This window comes from Heteronotia binoei, chromosome 12 (assembly GCF_032191835.1).
Source record: "Heteronotia binoei isolate CCM8104 ecotype False Entrance Well chromosome 12, APGP_CSIRO_Hbin_v1, whole genome shotgun sequence".
NCBI classification, from domain to species: Eukaryota; Metazoa; Chordata; class Lepidosauria; order Squamata; family Gekkonidae; genus Heteronotia; species Heteronotia binoei.
The window spans coordinates 31,332,702-31,350,403 of NC_083234.1; the positions used below are offsets into that span (position 1 = coordinate 31,332,702).

Below are 17,702 nucleotides of genomic sequence, written 5' to 3' on the forward strand. Positions count from 1 at the left end.
CAGGAACTAGCTAGACCTAGGCCTGCTTAGCTTCAGCAAGATTGCTGCATCGCGTACCTTCCAATACAGATGATCAGAAGGATGACACCTGTGTTGCAGAGGGGTGGGATTCCCAGTTCTTTTGTCCTGCTGAAATCTTTATTTTCAAGTATTTAGTCTCTGTCTGACAATCTGACTGCAACACTACCCTGACTGTCAAGTGGCACGGTTACCCTCTTGAACCATCTGTGCGGATACTGCAGAGAATACAGGGGAACCTTTTAACAAGGTACTGATGTCACTGCTCTCCTTGAAACCTGAACAGGGCCATCACCTGGGCAGAAGGAAAGACTATATCACCTAGAGTAGTACTTCCTGAAGTCTAGCCCTTGAAAAATGGCCAGTATTGGCAGCCTCTCACTCACTAGAGGTCATGGCTTCTGCTTTCCTGTAGTATTTAGGAGGCATAAGGCCAGGCCACAATTCCAAAAATATCCATCCCCCTAGAGGCAGGTATCACAGTTTCCAGATATCCCCTTTCCAGAATCTGAAGCAGCTACTGTAGTGCCAAACCAGAAATAGAGGTGAAGCAAATGGGATGCCCTTGATAGCATGAAGGGTTTCCTGTTTCAGCCGTTTTTGGAAGCCGAAAGGTGCTTCCTTGCCAAAACATCTGCACTGATCAACCCCAAGAAGTCATCCATTCAGAGGAGCAATACTCTCTGATCTCTGCTGGTCCTCACAGCCTGTAAGAACTAGCAAGGAAGGTGGAATTAGTGCCAAAATGCCAACTACAGCTCTAGAGCCCTATAAGAGGAACCAGTGTTCAGAGGTGTTTCCCTTTTGCCGGCTACCATCTGTCACTGGAACAACATGGGGAAGAATTCTTGGTCACTTCCTCCTCCTTGGTGCCAATAATGCTGGCCAACCCAGGACAGCCCCAAACAGCAAGAGAGACCACATAGTCCCCTTGCTGGATTCATAGAATGGATCCTCCATCAAAAGCAGCCTGAAGGGAAGGCAGTGTGGTATAGCCTGATCTCTTCGGAAGGACTGGTACCTGAGTGGGAGACCACCAAGCTAGGCTCTGCGCAAGAAGGCAATGGCAAACCACCTCTGGTTCTCATTTGCTTTGACACCCCTTGCTGGTGTTGTCCTAAGTCTGTTGTGACTTGACAGCACTTTCTACATTTATAAAGCAACGAACATTTTCCCAAAAATGCATGCAAGACACTCAGCTAAAGTTTCTAAAGCTTCCAATCTTGCTGAGCCTGCAAGTTCTTTGAACAGGCAGGGAGCTCCACCTCAAATGGCTGCCCCAGGGATGGGGCCCAGCACAGAATGCTGGAAGGTTCCAAACCAAGTGCAGTTCTAGGATAGTGGCAACTGCTTCCCTGCAAATGCTAGACAAGGCCTCATGAACTGAAGAAGCAGAGAAAAGCTGGGACGCATGCCTTGCTTTGGGGAAGAAAGGCTGTTTGGTTCCAGTATCCAAGGAAGGGAGAGGTCTTCATGAGGGTGCATGGCTGTTATTTACTTGCTTGAGTTGAGCTCAACAGGTAGCTAATCAGACAGCTGGTTGGGAGCAACCTGTAGATCCCCATGTGTTCTCCCTTCTTGTTCTACTGGAGACACTTGGACATTCAGTCCTAAGGCTCAAGCAGCAAGCAAGCATCAGGAAACTCATCCATGGGTGTCACAATGGGCATCCCATTTCCTGCTCTGAATTATCGCGTATAGGTGCTGCTGTGCTATCAACACCAATACACTTTGGCTTTCCTGCTTCATCAGTTCAAAGGAAAGACCTGCAGGAAGAAAAGCGGTGAGCTTCAGAGCTCAGCTTATGGCAACATTTTAGCAGCTGCTCAAGTCCAATTCTATGTTCCACATATAAGTGTCACTGAATTCAGCAGGGGTTACTCCCTCCCTTCAGCGCAGGCCTTTTGCGGAAGGATGAAATGAACCTCTAGTCTAAGAGCTTTGGAATTCAAAAGGAAACTTTGGGAGGCCTGGCAGCTTTAAAAGAAACAGATCACGACCAAGCCTGTAATTCTCTGGTTTGGCATATGAAACGTGGGGACTCCAAACACATGCCTCCAATCCAAAAAGCATGTTAACAGTTTGTCTCAAGTTTGGGCTGCAATCTGAGCCATGGGAAAAATTCCTCTCCCTCCCACCTCCACCCACTTGGCTGCTGCTGTTGCTATTAGTCAAGTCTTGTGCTTAAAAGGCTACTATGGCAGAATCCCAGGGGCCCAAAAACTACATTTCCCAAGATTCCTAGGACACTGCCATGGCTGTGTTTTAGGTGCCAGGTAGGGTGAGAAGGAGTTTCCTTGCAACTCGGCAAGGCAAGGACACTTTGAGGCTCAGAGGGACTTATGTAAGGCTTGGAGGATGGGATTCTGGCCCTGTTACATCCCAGATTTATAGGGAACTGAAGCAGGTCTGAACTGAGTTTTTAAAAAGAGCTATTTTCTGATTTTCTTCTCTCCAGGAAAATAACCTAGTGAGTTAAGCCCAATTTTTCAACTGAGCCCAGGGGAATTTGTCCAGCACTACAAACAATCCAACGTCTTCTCTCACTTTCCTTGGAAACAATTGTGAGAAGCAGACTATAAGCAATACTGTTAGTTGAGTCTCACCCATTTTATGCTGGGATGGAAAATTCCCTTCAGTGGTATCACAGCTCGCAGGATAGAAGCAAGAATCAGGAAGCCCAGCTGACTGATGCTGGTGTGAGTCAAGATAGACCCGAGCAGTTATTAGGAAGCGATTCAGCAATGAGAACTGTGCTGTAAATTGGTTTCTGGAGCCAGGAGTGCTTTTGTATCACCAGTAATAACGAAACAGCACCATGTATACAATCAGTTCCCCAGGACACAATCTCTGAGGCATCACCAATTGATAAAGATGTATACGTGATGTAACATATTATGTAAAGCTATGATATATTCTATGGCTGCCAGATGTTTATCTGGAAACAGAACCTATCCAAAGCACCAGGATGGGGAAAGGGGATGTGGGAGGGGACGACAATGGCAGCCTCTCTTGGGAATCCCAGGGCACTCCAAAGCCCAGTTGCCAAGGGAGCACCTGGAGTTCTTCTATCTGGTCTTGGAATAGGTTGTTTGTTGCTGTAAAATTGTGCACCGCCATGTTAGGGGGTTGACCGTCACTCTTTGCTTTCCCTCACCCCCATGAAAAAAAGCAGCAGCCAACTTTTATTCCTATGGAGCAAATAACAGAAACACCGTTATCAACACCACTTGCCCATTCATTTATTACAGAGGTCCAAGTTCATGTATGCAGTACAATGTAAGCAAACCCCAAAGTTCCCTCTAAGCTGCCCTAGGGGGCGCTGGGGCACAAATTTTTAGCTGGCAGCACAGGGATTTTTAGCTCAGCCCACTAGAAGGCATTTTCTCTCTCCACTGGAAACAATAGAGGATGGGGGCACCTCCTCTTGGGGCCCACAGAATCGGACTCCCCGGTTCAATCTTTTTGAAATTTGGGGTTTTTTTTTGTTTTTTTAGGAGAGACACCAACAGCTGCGCTGCAAATTAGTGCCTCTATCTCAAAAACCACTGCCCCCAATTGCAGATACACCTCCGGACTGATTATCCATTATATCCTATGGACCCTTTGACTATAACAATCCCCAAAGGCTATAATGGAGCTAGGAAACTTAGATTTTTTTTTTTTGGCATACCCCTATTATGCTTTTCAGTACAATTTGCAAGCTGCCTCACAGCACAGGGAAAAGTGGGATATAAATATTTGAATAAATAAGTCATTTGGGCAGGCTGACAACATTTAAGCAGCTTCCTGTTTGTTTGGTTAGGCAGGGTTCTGACAGTGATTGTTCCACCTCTGTTACACTTGACCTGTAATGGAGCTTGTCATTTCACTGTAAAAAATTAAGTAGACTGCAAAAGACCCCCTCCTCCCAAGTACTGGAATGTTTTCTAAGGCTCAGTGCAGGATGACAGTCCAAGGCCAGGTCTACCAATATAGTGCAAAGGCATGGGCAGACCTGTTCTCCGCAGGCCTGATCTACCCCCATAGAGGACTTTTTTTGTAATAAAATTTGACTTGATTCTGTTTTATAATGTTTTAAATTATTCTTAAAATATAGTTTAAAAGAATTTATTTTTATATTTTTACAAGGTTATGGAAATAATCTTCAAAAAAAACAAAAACAAATTTGCATTCTAATCTGAGCAAATCTGAGACCTGCGGAGAGTCAACTGTAGACTCACTCACAACTTTAATGCTACTAGCTTTTTTCACTCATGAGGTACAATTTTTGCTCACAACACTGTGGAGCTTAGAGGGAACACTGGAATGGACTATACCATTTCAGAGCCGGTGGGGTAGATTCCAGCTTGGAATGTTCCTTTGCATTAAAAAAAAAATCCCCATATAAACAGAAAGTCAGTCCAGCAAGAGAGTTCCGTTCCTACTCATATCTGACAAAGGGAGTTTTGACTCTGAAAAGCTTCTATCCCCCAAATCACATTGGTCTCTGAGGTGCTACTGGAGCCATCTAACTATTCTACTGCAGATTAACAAATCCATTTGTTTTATTTATACCCCACCTTTCTCCACAGCGGAGACCCAAATGGGTTACACTTTTCCCTCCTCCATTTTATCCTCACAACAACCCTCTGAGGGAGGCTGACCAACCCATGGTCACCCAGCAAGCTTTTGTGTCAGAGCGGCAGCCTGAACCTGGGTCTCCCAAATCCATGTCCAACACCCCAACCATGAGCAAATGCTAGTTCTCCTTCCCTGGAGGTTTTTAAACAGAGGCTAGATGGCCATCTGACAGCAATGCTGACTCTGTGAATTGGGCAGATCATGAAAGGTGCTTAATTCTCATGGCCCTTTCTTACACACGCAGGGAAATACCGATTGACACTTTGGGGTCAGTCAGCCGGCAATTTTTCTCCAGGCCAGTTTGGCAAAGGATCCTGAAGGTTTTTGCCATCTTCTGGGCATGGAGCAGGGGGTCACTGGGGATATATGTGTGTGGGGAAGGTATTCATAAAGTTCCTGCATTGTGCAGGGGGTTGGACTAGATGACCCTAGAGGTCCCTTCTAACTCTATGATTTTATGATTCCAGCAAATGTTAGCCAGGCTGGAAAATCCAGAAATTTGTCCCAAATGACTGTATTCTCATGTTATTGCCCAATGCAGTTTCAGTCTCCCTCAAGTGCTTATAGCTGTCAGAAGAGGTATTCCTTTCTAGGATGAACTGACTAGTGCAACTGGGTCATCTGCAAAAAGTGGGTTGGTGACACAGCTACTAAAAGTGCAGAACTCTGCCTTCCTGGATTAGCTGCCCTGTCTGCTATTCCCTTCACCAGCCCCGTGAACAAAACTAACAAAGGTCACATTACTTCCATCCAGGGATCACTTCGTAGAAGGCCCGCAGGGCCTGCAAGACCGTCCTTTTTAAACTGGCACATCCGGACTGTTAGGAAGATCAAGAATTAAGGAGCCGCCAATGCGGTCTGAAGATTCACACCGCAGAATAATTATATCATTGAACTGGTTTTTAATGTTAGTAGTTTTATTGTTGATGTTTTATATTGTTGGATTTAAATGTTTTTATAATATCACTGTATGTTTTGTAATATGCTGTTAGCCGCCCTGAGCCCGCTAAGGTGGGGAGGGCGGGATAGAAATAAAATTTATTATTATTATTATTATTATAAAAAGAGGTGCCGGAGCTCATTAGCACAACTCATTTGCATATGCCACACATCCGTGACATCACCAGAAGGTGTACAAAATTATATCAGCTCAGCATCTACCTTAAAATGCTTCTTAAATTATAATTGTCATAATAAAACCTTACTCCCATCATACTTTTAAAATTACTTTCTCCCACGTGGCCCCAGGGGCATGATGAAGATTTCCATCTGTCTGCTTTATACATTTTGGTTATTTCCCCCTTTTTTGTGGGGAAAAATACCAGAAAGTTTGTCAAAATCTTAAGAGTTCAGCAAAATTCTCACAGGAGGGTTTAACACCGGAGCCCAGAAGCAAGTATTGGGGGGGGGGGGGGGGGGGGGGGGAAGAGCACAATAAATTTTTGAAGTTCCAGAGCTCTGCTCCTTTGAGCTCGTGCCCAAAATGAGGCCTACTTCTATCTCCACTCCATTACTATTACTTTAAGGGTTATCATGCACATCCCATGAAAAAATGCTGTCTTTGTGGGGGGAGGGGCAGCTTTTCAATTTAGCTGTTTAGAACCAGGAAGACCAACCAACCAGGAAGACAGGCTACTTGAAAACTATCTGCCATGCCTATTCCCAACACTCCTAGGGGAAACAACATCACATGACTAGTCAATTTGCCAATAGTAATTCAACACTAAACTGCTGCTAGCCAAGCAGAGCTATTATGGCTCAGTGGTAAAGCTCTAGTTTCCATGCAGAATGTCCCCTAGTTAAATCCCCAACATCTCCAACTAATGACTTTGAAGTTGCAGGTGTTGTAAAGACCCTGGAGAGTGGCTTCTAGCAAGAACTGACAAGGTCTGGCTTAGAAGCTCCAGATGGGAAGGGAACAATGGCTCAGTGGTAGAGCTCATGCTCTGCATGCAGAAGGTCCCAGGTTCAATCACTGGTATCTCTAGCTAGAAGGCATCAGGTGCTGGGCAAAACCTTGGGGATCTGATGCATGTCAGAACACAGAAAATACTAAGCTAGAGGGATCAGGGATTTGTATTGGTATAAAGGTATCTTCATAGGTTGACACACAGAGTTTGTTTTGGGCTAGTTACAGTGAGAAAACGTCACAATGATTACATGATTACTCCTCTCCGCACCAATCTCATTATAAATGGTGATATTCCAGTAACATAACAAACCATGTGGATTAGAATCTGGGAGAGCTGGGTTTGACTCCCCAGGCTGCCATGGAAGCTCACTCAGTGGCCTTGGGTTGACCACTCCCCCCCCCCCCTGGTTAAACCAGGGGTGTCGAACTCATTTGTTATGAGGGCCAGAACTGACATAAATGAGACCTTGTTGGGCCAGGCCATGTGTGTCATAAAATGTATTGCCAGGTAGCCCAGATATAAACTTTATAAAGGACATGGACAAACACAATTAACGATTTTTGTAACAAAAAACTTAAAATATGCTTAAAAGATTAGCACCATTGCAATATTTTATTTAACAGTTTCTGATATCTGACACCTCTTGCTCTGAATTATTGCATCAAAATTTGGAGACAATGTCTGTGCTGTAGCAATCTTGAGTATGCTGTTCAGGTGGTGTTCAGATGCATGTCTGTAAGTTGCAAACCTACTTTTGATTTATTGACATTCATTAAAGAAATGGCATGGTCAATGCTTTGAGCTTAAGACCTAGGGGAAAAATGAAATGGGTGGGCATTGCAAGCTTTTGTACAAAAGTTGCTTCATGTGCTGGTCAGCCAATCAGAAAATAGAGGCTTTGCTTTCCTGTGCGGAAATATGACCAATGAAGAGACTGTGTCGTTGGTCCCTTACAGCATGCAAGGATTCACAATGGGCATCTGAGAGCCAACAAAAAGGCCTGTAGTTAACCAAGATTTATTGTGGGTCGAGATGGTTAATTTCACACCAGTCACCATGGAATTATCTGGATGAAAGACAGTGCAAGCAAGCTTTTGCCAGTTCCAACACAAACCGGCAGGAAAGACTTGCTTTTTTTGCCCTTGTCCTGCAAAAGTGAAGAAAAAGACAGAACATCAGAGATGAAAGTGGACTCAATGGCTTGAAGCTGCCTTGGTTTGTTCGTGAACAAGCTAGAGGCTCTGTTCTAAGTGAAGTGCTATTCTTCTCCAACAAGGAAAGACCTGCGGAGAGGAAGAAAAAAAAGCCTGCCCAGTTTCTGGCAACAAAAACAACAGAAGAAAGAAATTCACTTCATTGTGTAGTGCTGTGACCTAGATATTGTCTGTGTTTGACATAAATCAATAAGGAACTGCTGGGGGGGGGGGGGTGGGTGGGTGGGAAGAGAGGAAAAGAACAGGGAACTTCATGCAGGCACATAATGAATCAACAGCTTGCCAAACCTCTTCATAACTATTTGCATGTAAGAAATTCAAGCTAGCCAGGACTGCCAACTGGGTTTTTCCTGGCAGGATGGCTTTGCCTTTAGCCACTGGGTGACTGGTGGAAATTAGGAGAGCTTCACAGGAGGCAGATTTTTTATGCAGACATTTATACGCCACTTTTCTCTCCCATGGGTAGGGTTGCCAGCTCTGGGTTGAGAAGTACCTGGAGATTTTGGGAGTGGAACCTGGGGAGGGTGGGGACCTCAGCAGTGTACAATGTCATAGATTCCAACCTTCCAAGCAGTCATTTTCACCAGGGGAACTGATCTCTGTCATCTGGAGATGAGTTGTAATACTGAGCGATCTTCAGGCCCCACCTGGAATTTGGCAACCATATCCAAGAGTATCTATCCAAAGAGGCTTCCATCATTCACTTCTCCATTTTATCCTCACGCAAACAGAGAGGTTAGGAGGCGAATCAAGAAGAAGAAGACCATAGATTTATATCTTGTCCTCCTCTCTGAATCAGTCTCAGAGCTGCTTACAGTTTCCTTTATCTTCCTCCCCCACAACAGACACCCTGTGAGGTAGGTGGGGTTGAGAGAGCTCTCACAGAACCTGCCCTTTCAAGGACAACTCTTGCAAGGTCTATGGCTGACCCAAGGCTATTCCAGCAGCTGCAAGTGGAGGAGTGGGGAATCAAACCCTGTTCTCTCAGATAAGAGTCCGCACACTTAACCACTACACCAAAATGGCTCTCAGTCAATGACTGATTCCAAGCCCCCCAACAAACTTTCATGGCAAAATGGGGATTTGAACCTGGGCGGCCCACATCATAAGTCTGAGATTTTAACCACTGCACCACACAGTACTGAACACATCAAGGCATATATACACAGTGTCCATGCACATACAGCAAACATGTTCATGTAACTTATGAAAAGGGTTATGGATGACTTTTAAAAAGGGGACTAGATGAACTCATGGAGGATAGGCCTGTCTATGGCTTTTAGTCATGCTGGCTCAAGGCAACCCTTCATGCTCAGCAGTGGTCCTCATCACTGATGACTAGTTGCTGGGGCAGCAAAACATGGTGTGATATAGAAATGGCTACTGGCATAGAATGCTTTAGAAGGGGATTAGACAAACTCAAGGAGAATAGTTTCATGCATCAGTGGCTAGCAGCTATAACTAAGGGAACCTCTATATCTACAGGCAGGAAACTTCAATACCAGCACTAGGGAGAATTAGCCTCTATGCCTTGTTCGTTCATCTTCAAGGGCAACTGTGCAAAGCAGGATGCTGGACTACAGAGACCACTGGCCTGATCCAGCAGGGTACCTTTTAGGTTCTTGTGGGAAGATTAATCCCCTTTTGTCTTGTCTGTACACTTCTTAGGGGCATCTGTGATCATTAGGATGCTGGGCTAAATGGATTTTTGATGATTTCACAGGGCACTTGTTGATATTCAATTAAACTTTCATCTGACACTCCATTACAGTTGCGCTTTCAGCTGCCAGCCAGCCATGAGCTTGCTCAGCACAAAACGATAAAACCCTCCCATTCTATTCTGCAGACGGCAAGCTGTGCTCTTGATCTGACCACGGGCCAAGGTCGTGCCCATGGGGCTGCCATCACGTTAGTGTCTTCTGATTCTTCATTCAGAGCTCTTTAGTGATAAAACACATGACGGGTTTTATCTAGTGGAGTCACGAGTCTTTTGGTGGGGGGCTGGGCAGGGATTCACAAAGCATATCTGGCCTGCAATCGTTGCCTTCCAGAAAACTTTCACAAAGTCGGTGGAGCCCTGAGGTGGTGAAGCGAGAGGCGGGAAGTACACATTTTAGTTTTGTTGTCTGGATTACACAAAACAGAGAGGATATGACATTGTTACAATCTAGCTTAAAGCTGTTCCCCCCAAAGCGATAAAAGGTTGCCATCTTTCTTGAAACAGCTTGGATGTGATGCATGAAAATGCATCACATCCAAGTGTAAGAAAAAACAAATGGATCACAATCCTACCATTCACAAGTGCCCAAAGGGAAGTGGCATTCCCTTTCCATTCTATCACAATGACGATTCTAACCACTGTAAGGTTCTGTTTAGGCATTATGATAAAACGTTATTTGTGCAATACACTCTGGGTAGCCCATGAGGAGTCTGTTTTATCCTCCAATTAGTCTGCTTCTGAACTTTTCACCATCTCCCAGCCAGGAGGATATCTTCCCATCCCTGCAAGCAGGTGGCTGAAAAGGTGTTAGCACTCAAACTGCAGTTCATAAATTCAGACCTCACAGCAATGAGAAACTGAGGCTACAACCTGAGTTTGAAATCCCAGTTTAGTACCAACCAACTAGCAAACTGGACCATCTGTACTCAGATGCCCCACCTAAACCAGGATTTGATCAAACCACGGTTCATAAACTCATAGGATATCTGAACACAGCCTATGCAGGTTTCCTACTAATTCTCGATACAGGACAGCATCTTAGCGAGCCGGGTACCAGAGTATTCACAAGTCTGGTCATGAAGCAAAACCCCTCAATAGATACAACCTCTGTTAGGCTTACCAAGTAACAGCAGATAAAAACAAAACAAAATCCACAGATTCTAGGAGCTTCCAACTTCCGAGCATGTCAAATCCAGCTTTCTCAACTAAGTAACAGATAGACAGAAACTACAGCCATTGTAAAGGTAAAAAGTTCAGTCCCATTTAGGGAAGCCAAGGCTGTCTGTAGATCATAAGGAAATGGGACATGTTTAAAGTGGCCAATTTTTTCCCCCCTGGCAAGTCTCTCATCTTTTGAACAACTGCCTGGACAAGTAATTGAAGCTTTTCCTGGCATGCAAGTACCATGATGGGAAAAGCTTCACCTACTGAGTTTTTGTTTACCATGTGGCTGTTTTCATGTACAGGAGCCTCAACACATTAAAAGTGGCACCCCTACTGCATGCCTTAGTGCTGCTGTGATATTTTGTCCTTTCTCCAAGTGGCTCAGGGCAGCAGACATGCCCCTCCCATTCCATCCTCATAACCACTCTGCAAAGTAGGCTATGATAAGAAAGTGATCGATCCAAGACCAGTGAGCCTTATGGCAGGGTGGGAGGACAAGGCTGCCTGTAGCTCTCAACCCAGATGTCCCCAACCTCTAGCAGATACTCTAACCACTACAGAACATGGAGCCTGGAAGCTCCTTATTAAAGAAAGAAATTAGAAGAAAGGAAATGTAGGGGTGCAGTGGGGAGGGAGGTAAAAGTGCTGCAAGATCCGGAAGTCCCCTTATGAACCCCCCCGCCTCCCGGCCAACTCCTGAAATTATTTACACTGGTTTTCTCTCTCCTATGTAGCCAGTGGAACAACTTTGCTTCAAGGATGCTAATTACTCGCCTGGAGAGTCAACTAATTACGATAGGTGCTATGGATAAGCCACTGATCAGAGAGAAACTGAAAGACAACTGGGGAGCGTATGTGATGGGTGAGCAGCTGCTGCAACTGGGGTTTTGTGAAAGTGAACAACAGGTAGATTGTGATTGTTCTCCAGAGAATCAGCAATGCTTATGCCAAAGTTGGTTCACAGTTCTTTTTCCAGTTTGGAGGTGCAGAAGGCAGCAGGTTGAACAGATAACTGGAATTTGAACAGCTTAGCACCTAAAATAAATCTTGGGTCACTCTAAGCTGTGCCTTTGTCTGACTGGGCCTGGTGCGATGCCATTGCTGAGCATCTGTCCCAAAGCAACCTTTGCTTCACAAAAACTGTGACAAGCTGTCTGGAGTCACATGCCAGTGGCAGCAGAAACACAAAAGCACTCAGGTCGGGAAAACAACTGCAGAGGGGAAAATCACACAGGTTTGTTGCAAACACACAGAGATGGCCTTGGGGCACCATAAAGGCAAACCAATCTACTGTGGCAAAAGTTTCATGGATGAGAATGTGTGAATTGTGTCTTCAGCTGGCAGATACATGTACACGGGCATCGAAGTGTGGGAAGCAACTGCTTTTTGTTCTGTGTGTAAAATATTTGCCAATATGAGCACACTTCAAGCACCAGATGAAGAGCAATCTCTAATCCATAAAAGCCTAAATCAGGAAGATGCTTGTGCCAGCCTTCATGGTGCCACACTGTAAAAGTTTAAGTAGTTTCCCTAGTTGGAGGACTAAACTCCTCTGGAAAGGTCAGTTACCTCACCACAGTTTACCTTGAATTTTTTTTTGTAGCAGGAACTCCTTTGCATACTAGGCCCAAACCCCTGATGTAGCCAAATCTCCAAGAGCTTACAGGGCCTACTGTAAGCTCTTGGAGGATTGGCTACATCAGGGGTGTGTGGCCTAATATGCAAAGGAGTTCCTGCTACAAAAAAGTCCTGCTTGGAATTATTAATTGCATGCTTAGTTTCTAACACAGGCAGGCAGCGGCACCTGAAAAAAAAAAGAATATAACCTCAGATACCTGAGACAGTGTAACAGGTTTTGAAAGCAAACTAAGCATGCTGCACATGCTCAGAGGTACTCATGCACTGCATCCTCAGATGGACACAATCCATATTTAGACTGATCTTCATCCTTGCCTTAAATTAAGCCATGCTGCTTAAAGTTAATTAAGCCATGCTGTTTGGCGTTTCTGTTACTTGCTAAGAGGCCTTAGCACCGCTGACCTCTATCAATATTGTACTTTTTATTATGTGTTGTACACAATCCTTGTAATATATTTTTGCAAACTGTAAGACGGTGTATTACTTGGTGGCTTTGATCAGTCAACTTAAATTAAGCCATGGCTTGCTTCACTTAGAACAACCCTGCAAGGTAGATCATCCATACTCCTGTTTTGCAGGTGAGGAAAAGAGATTAGAACATATCAGCTTGCTTCAGCCTGCCTAGTGAGTCAGTGGATGGGAATTCAGCTCAACACTGGCATGGTAAATGCACCATATATACTCTTCTCTGGCCTATCTTTGCTTCTGTATTCTAAGGCAAGAAATTTACTTCAATGCATATTATTATTATTTTATCAACTGAGACTTAGACTTCCCTCCCCTGTGGAACAGGGCTCAGGGCAGTGTACATCCAGTTCGAAAGGGTTGGGGCAGCTAATTTGCTTTCCTCTGGGACTTTTAAAGTTGCAGCCATGAAGCCTCATTTTTGGAGAGAGTCTCCAGCAGAAATGGGTGTTGAATAATTCATGGGGAGCTTTGCTGCTTCTGAGTTCAGCTGAAATTATCAGACTTCCCACTCTTGTGTCAAACCACTCTGATTGGCTCATATTACTAGTTCTTTCCAGAGTGTTTGTTACAGTAACATAACAAAAAGAAATCGTGACATTTTAAAGGTGATCAGATTTATGATGGCACGGTTTGATGGCCTTAAAAACACCACTTTTAAAAAATTTGTCATCGGTGTACGCCATGCCTCCAATGGTGGAGGGAACTTCTGACCCACAAATGTTTCTCCCACAGTAGATCTGTTGGTTTTCAAAGTGCCACAAGAGTACTTTTCATTGTAACAGCACCAGCAGATGTCCTGACAGATGGAGGGGAGGAGGCCTTCGTGCATTAGGTTTTGGCTAGCTGGTTGCTCTTGTGGCTACATTAAGGGACAGATCTCTGGTGCAGGTTCAAGTTATGCTATTTTTCTCTCTCCAGCCAACATTTTTGCAAGTGGTCTAATTGCAGTAGAAGAGGACAAGCCTTTTCCATGGGGAAAGTCCCAGGTTCCATCCTGCGTGTCTCTGGAACGACTCACACATTGTCAGGTCATGGGGGGGAGGGGAACCACTCCTTTCAATGATCTTCTACCAGATTAACGCTGCAATCCTAAAAACACTTTTTTTGGGGAATAAGACCCTCTGAATAAAAGGGGAATTACATCTGAGTATGAACCAAGGCTGCAGAGCTTTTTAAAAAAAGTAACTGGCTAGGCAATCCTAAACAGTTGGCTGTAATGCAAGTCAAGCGGCTGTAAACTGTTGAGGACTGCGCTGTTCAGGCCGCTTCTTGCAGCCACAGCTCTGACGCTGAAGATGTTCAAACTCCTTGGGAGGGGCTTAATAAGACTCTGCAAAGAGCTGGATCTTTCTTTCTCCCCCCCCCCCGATCCGCTGCTCCAATCCACGTGAAAACACAGGGCGGGCGGGGGGGGGGGGTGAGAGAGAGAGAAGAGCTATAAAAAGAAACAGCCAAGCTAGGCACCGGAGGTGAATTTCGCGGTCGGCTTCGATTCCTCCCGGTCTGTGGGCGCACACCAAATAAACCCACTCTCCCCCCACCCCTCTGCCATTGTCTTCGGGGCACATGGCCCAGCGGCTGCGGGGTTAGTTAAATTTCAAGAAACTCGAGCTGGCCAATGCGGGGGGTGGTGGAGGAGGCGGCGGCGACGAAGGCGAGCAGAATAAAGAACCGTCTGAACAAAAGGCGCCTGGACGTCATTAATTCGGGCTCATCCCGAGCAAGAGCGCTGCTTCCTTTTAATTAAGCGCCAGCCCTTCACACACAAAAAAGCAAGTCACCATCTGCTAGGCCGTCGGAAAGGAACCTCGCCAGACCAAATGCTTACAAGAGGGCTGATTTTTAAAGTAAAAACCTTTGAGGCTATTAAACCGTACCCCCCCCCCCCGCCCGGAGGATTTACTTCTCCACAACGCGCCCCTCCGGGGGGGGGGAGCAAAACATTCATTCTTCTCTCCCCCCCCTTCCAATGTCCCCCATGCAAGAATATGAATTGAGTGGGGAAGAAAACTTTTAGAGGCAACCAGAAGGAAAGCATCCATTCTTAGAACTTCAGTAATTTTTCCACGCTGGACCGAAACGGGGTCATCACTGTATTAACTGTGCAGGACTAGGCAGAGCTGACGTGCATGGAATATCCAGCTATTTAATTATACGGAGATTTTTTTTTTTTTTTAAAAAGATAAGAATTATGGCTGCAAGAAAGGGGTAAAAAAGCCTGACAGCCAAAGCAAAGCATCTCCGGAATTAGATGCATGCCCCATATATGCGAAGGGGAGTCCTGTTTCAGGCGGGGCGGAAAAGCGAGAGCACGGGGGGCTCGCCAGTGCTCTCGATCTCGGACCACAAGAAGGTGCTGTTTGCAAACAAGAGACAGAAAGTGGAAACAAAGGCAGGAGAGCCCGACCTCGCGCGGAGGAATCCGTCTCCCCGCCCCCGATCGACAGCTCCTTCAAAGCAATCCGGGAAACATTAGCTTGCAAACGCTGTTTTGTGTGTGTGTGTGTGTGTGTGTGCAGAAATTCGCCTTTTGCTTCGCCATCCCAGGGGCGGACCATGAACTTGGTCCCCCAGACCTGCGCTTCGGGGGTTGGCAGGCGTCGGAGCGGGACAAGGGGGAAGCGAAAGAGGCGTCTCCTGCCCGCACGGTCCCCATCTGGCCACCACTGTCGCTTACCGTTACACCACTGGAACGGGTGCATCAGAGTCCCCAGCGCAGCTTCTTGCAAAGAATCGAGATGCGGCGGAAACGCGCTCCCCTCTCGGCCCCCGCGCGGCTCTAGCGGATCCCCGGAGACTCCGCTTCCCCCCTCAGCAGCAGCATCAAGGCGAGCAAAAAAAAAAAAGGGAGGGTCTCCGAATGAACAACAAAGGAAACTTCCGAGGAAGGCTGGAGAGGAGCCGCGCTCCAGTTCTCCGAGGCTGCTCGGCAATTCCTCGCCACCGCCTGCCCGTCGATGGGATTGTTACTGGCGGAGACATTCGAATGTGGCTTTGGAAACTGACTCTGTGCAAATCGGCCCCGCCCCTCCGAGCTAGCCAATCGTGGCCCTGGATAGCAGGAGCTGATGTCCACTTTTTTTTTTTTTTGGTTTTGTTAACAAGAGCCGCGTGGGGATAGGCTGTCTCTTCGGAGCGGGACTCCGGCCAAAGGCGTTGCAGCCAGTTGGCTTTGTTGAGGCTTAAGAACTCGGAGAAAGAACTGAAGTTAGCGGGAGAAGAGTTTTTGCCTGGGAAAAGTTTGCCGGCTGACAGTGCGATCCTAAACGCACTTCCCTACACCCATTGGTTTAAAAGGACTTGAGGAGAGGGTAACTGTATTTAGGATTGCAGATAACCCTTGCGGAGTGAGTGTTGCCAAATTTTAGGTGGGGCATAAAGATCTCCTGGAATCAGAGCTGATCTCCAGACTCAGTTTCCCTGGAGAAAGTGGCTGCTTTGGAGGGTGGACTCTAGCTCTAGTAATAGTAATAAATACTAGACAGCAACTTCTTATTTCCTTCTAGCAATAATTTCTCAAAATTGGGCATGTTCAGCAATCTTCTCCCTTTTCTCCATTGAGCACTCAAAGAATTCCTCAATTCCAGATGTTTTATTATCACCAGGTATAACTTGGAGGAAGGATTAAAAAAAATGTAAAGGAGTTTTAAAAACATTTGACCCTCAATTCTGAAGCAGCATAGGGTTGCCAGATCTGTGTTGAAAAATACCTGGAGATTTTGGGGGTGGAGCCATGAGAGCATGGCGTTTGGAGAGGGGAGGGTCCTCAGTATGTACAATGCCAGAAAGTCCACCCTTCAAAGCAGCCATTTTCTCCAGGTGAGCTGATCTCTGCCAGCTGGAGATCAATTGTAAAATTGGGAGATCTCCAGGCCCTACCTGGAGGCTGGCAACCCTATGCACAGACCATTCAAACACTTTCATCACAGTCTCCATGCAGCACGTATTGACAAGACTTCCAGGCATCACAATTTGTGTTAATATTGAATTTGGGGAGGGGGCAGTTCTCCTTCATGGACTGGTGAGAAAAAGGCTCATCGGTTTCTCACTGATGCATTACATCACTTCTGGTACATAACCAGAACTGATGTTATAGTGTCTGAGCGACACTCTTAAGATTTACTCCAAAACTATAGTTTGGGGCTCGAATATCATACTGATGTGATGATGCCACTTCTGGTAGAAGTGACATTGTGCTTTGGTGTGATGCTGGTGAACCTTTCTCCACAGTTTCTTTTGCTGGGTTGCCAGATACAATTGGCTACCCTAAACCGAATACGTGAAAGTTTTGCACACAGAAATGTTGCAGTTTATATTCTTTCGCACCTTAGTTGCACACATGATCTGCCAAGTGGGCTGTAATCCTTGAAACTACATCACAATGACATCTGCTAGTCTAAAATGCTGCAAAACTCGGTTTATGCTACCCCTGAACAGGTAAAAGTTCCTGAGGTTGATTATTCCTTTATAGCATAAAAAACCTGCCTTGTGCTGAATCAGACTGGTTTATGGCAAAATGGCAAAAATTCTGCAAATATCCAGGGCATCTTCTTGAGTGTGTGTGCGTGTGTGATTGCACGTGCACACTGCTGCTGAACCCCTTCAAACTGGAAATGTCATTACGAGCCCTGAGGAGTTTACTCAGGCTCTGTTTTAAAATAAATATTTGACTGCTCTGAAGCAGTGCTTGAACATATCAAGGAAACATGGCTCTCATGGAGATGGGCCAGTTAGCTCATTTAAAGAATATCACTTGAAAAGAATATAACTTATGTCTCAAAATGGCCCCCCTCCCTGGCCCCACTTTCCCACTTTCATGTCTCAGTGCCCACATGTTTCTGCTTACACAGGATGGGGTTCATGGTTGCTTATTTGGTTGCCTTCCCATTCAGATTTGCATTACTCTTTTATAGTTCAAACTTAAACAGAGTTACGTCCTTTCTA

At 45.6% G+C, this 17,702-nt stretch overlaps 1 protein-coding gene across 2 annotated transcripts in view; it reads right to left on the bottom strand.

The window, feature by feature from the left end:
* RNF122 (ring finger protein 122) overlaps positions 1–15,784 on the bottom strand; it is a 45,574-nt gene extending 29,790 nt beyond the window's left edge. Inside the window, exon 1 of one of the 2 annotated variants that reach the window (XM_060251728.1) lies at positions 15,436–15,784. In XM_060251728.1, the coding sequence (XP_060107711.1) occupies positions 15,436–15,460 (25 nt within the window). In that variant the 5' untranslated portion in view covers positions 15,461–15,784. The remainder of the gene's footprint in view (positions 1–15,435) is intronic. The other variant, XM_060251727.1, reaches the window with a different exon arrangement.
* Between the last annotated feature and the right edge of the window lie 1,918 nt (positions 15,785–17,702).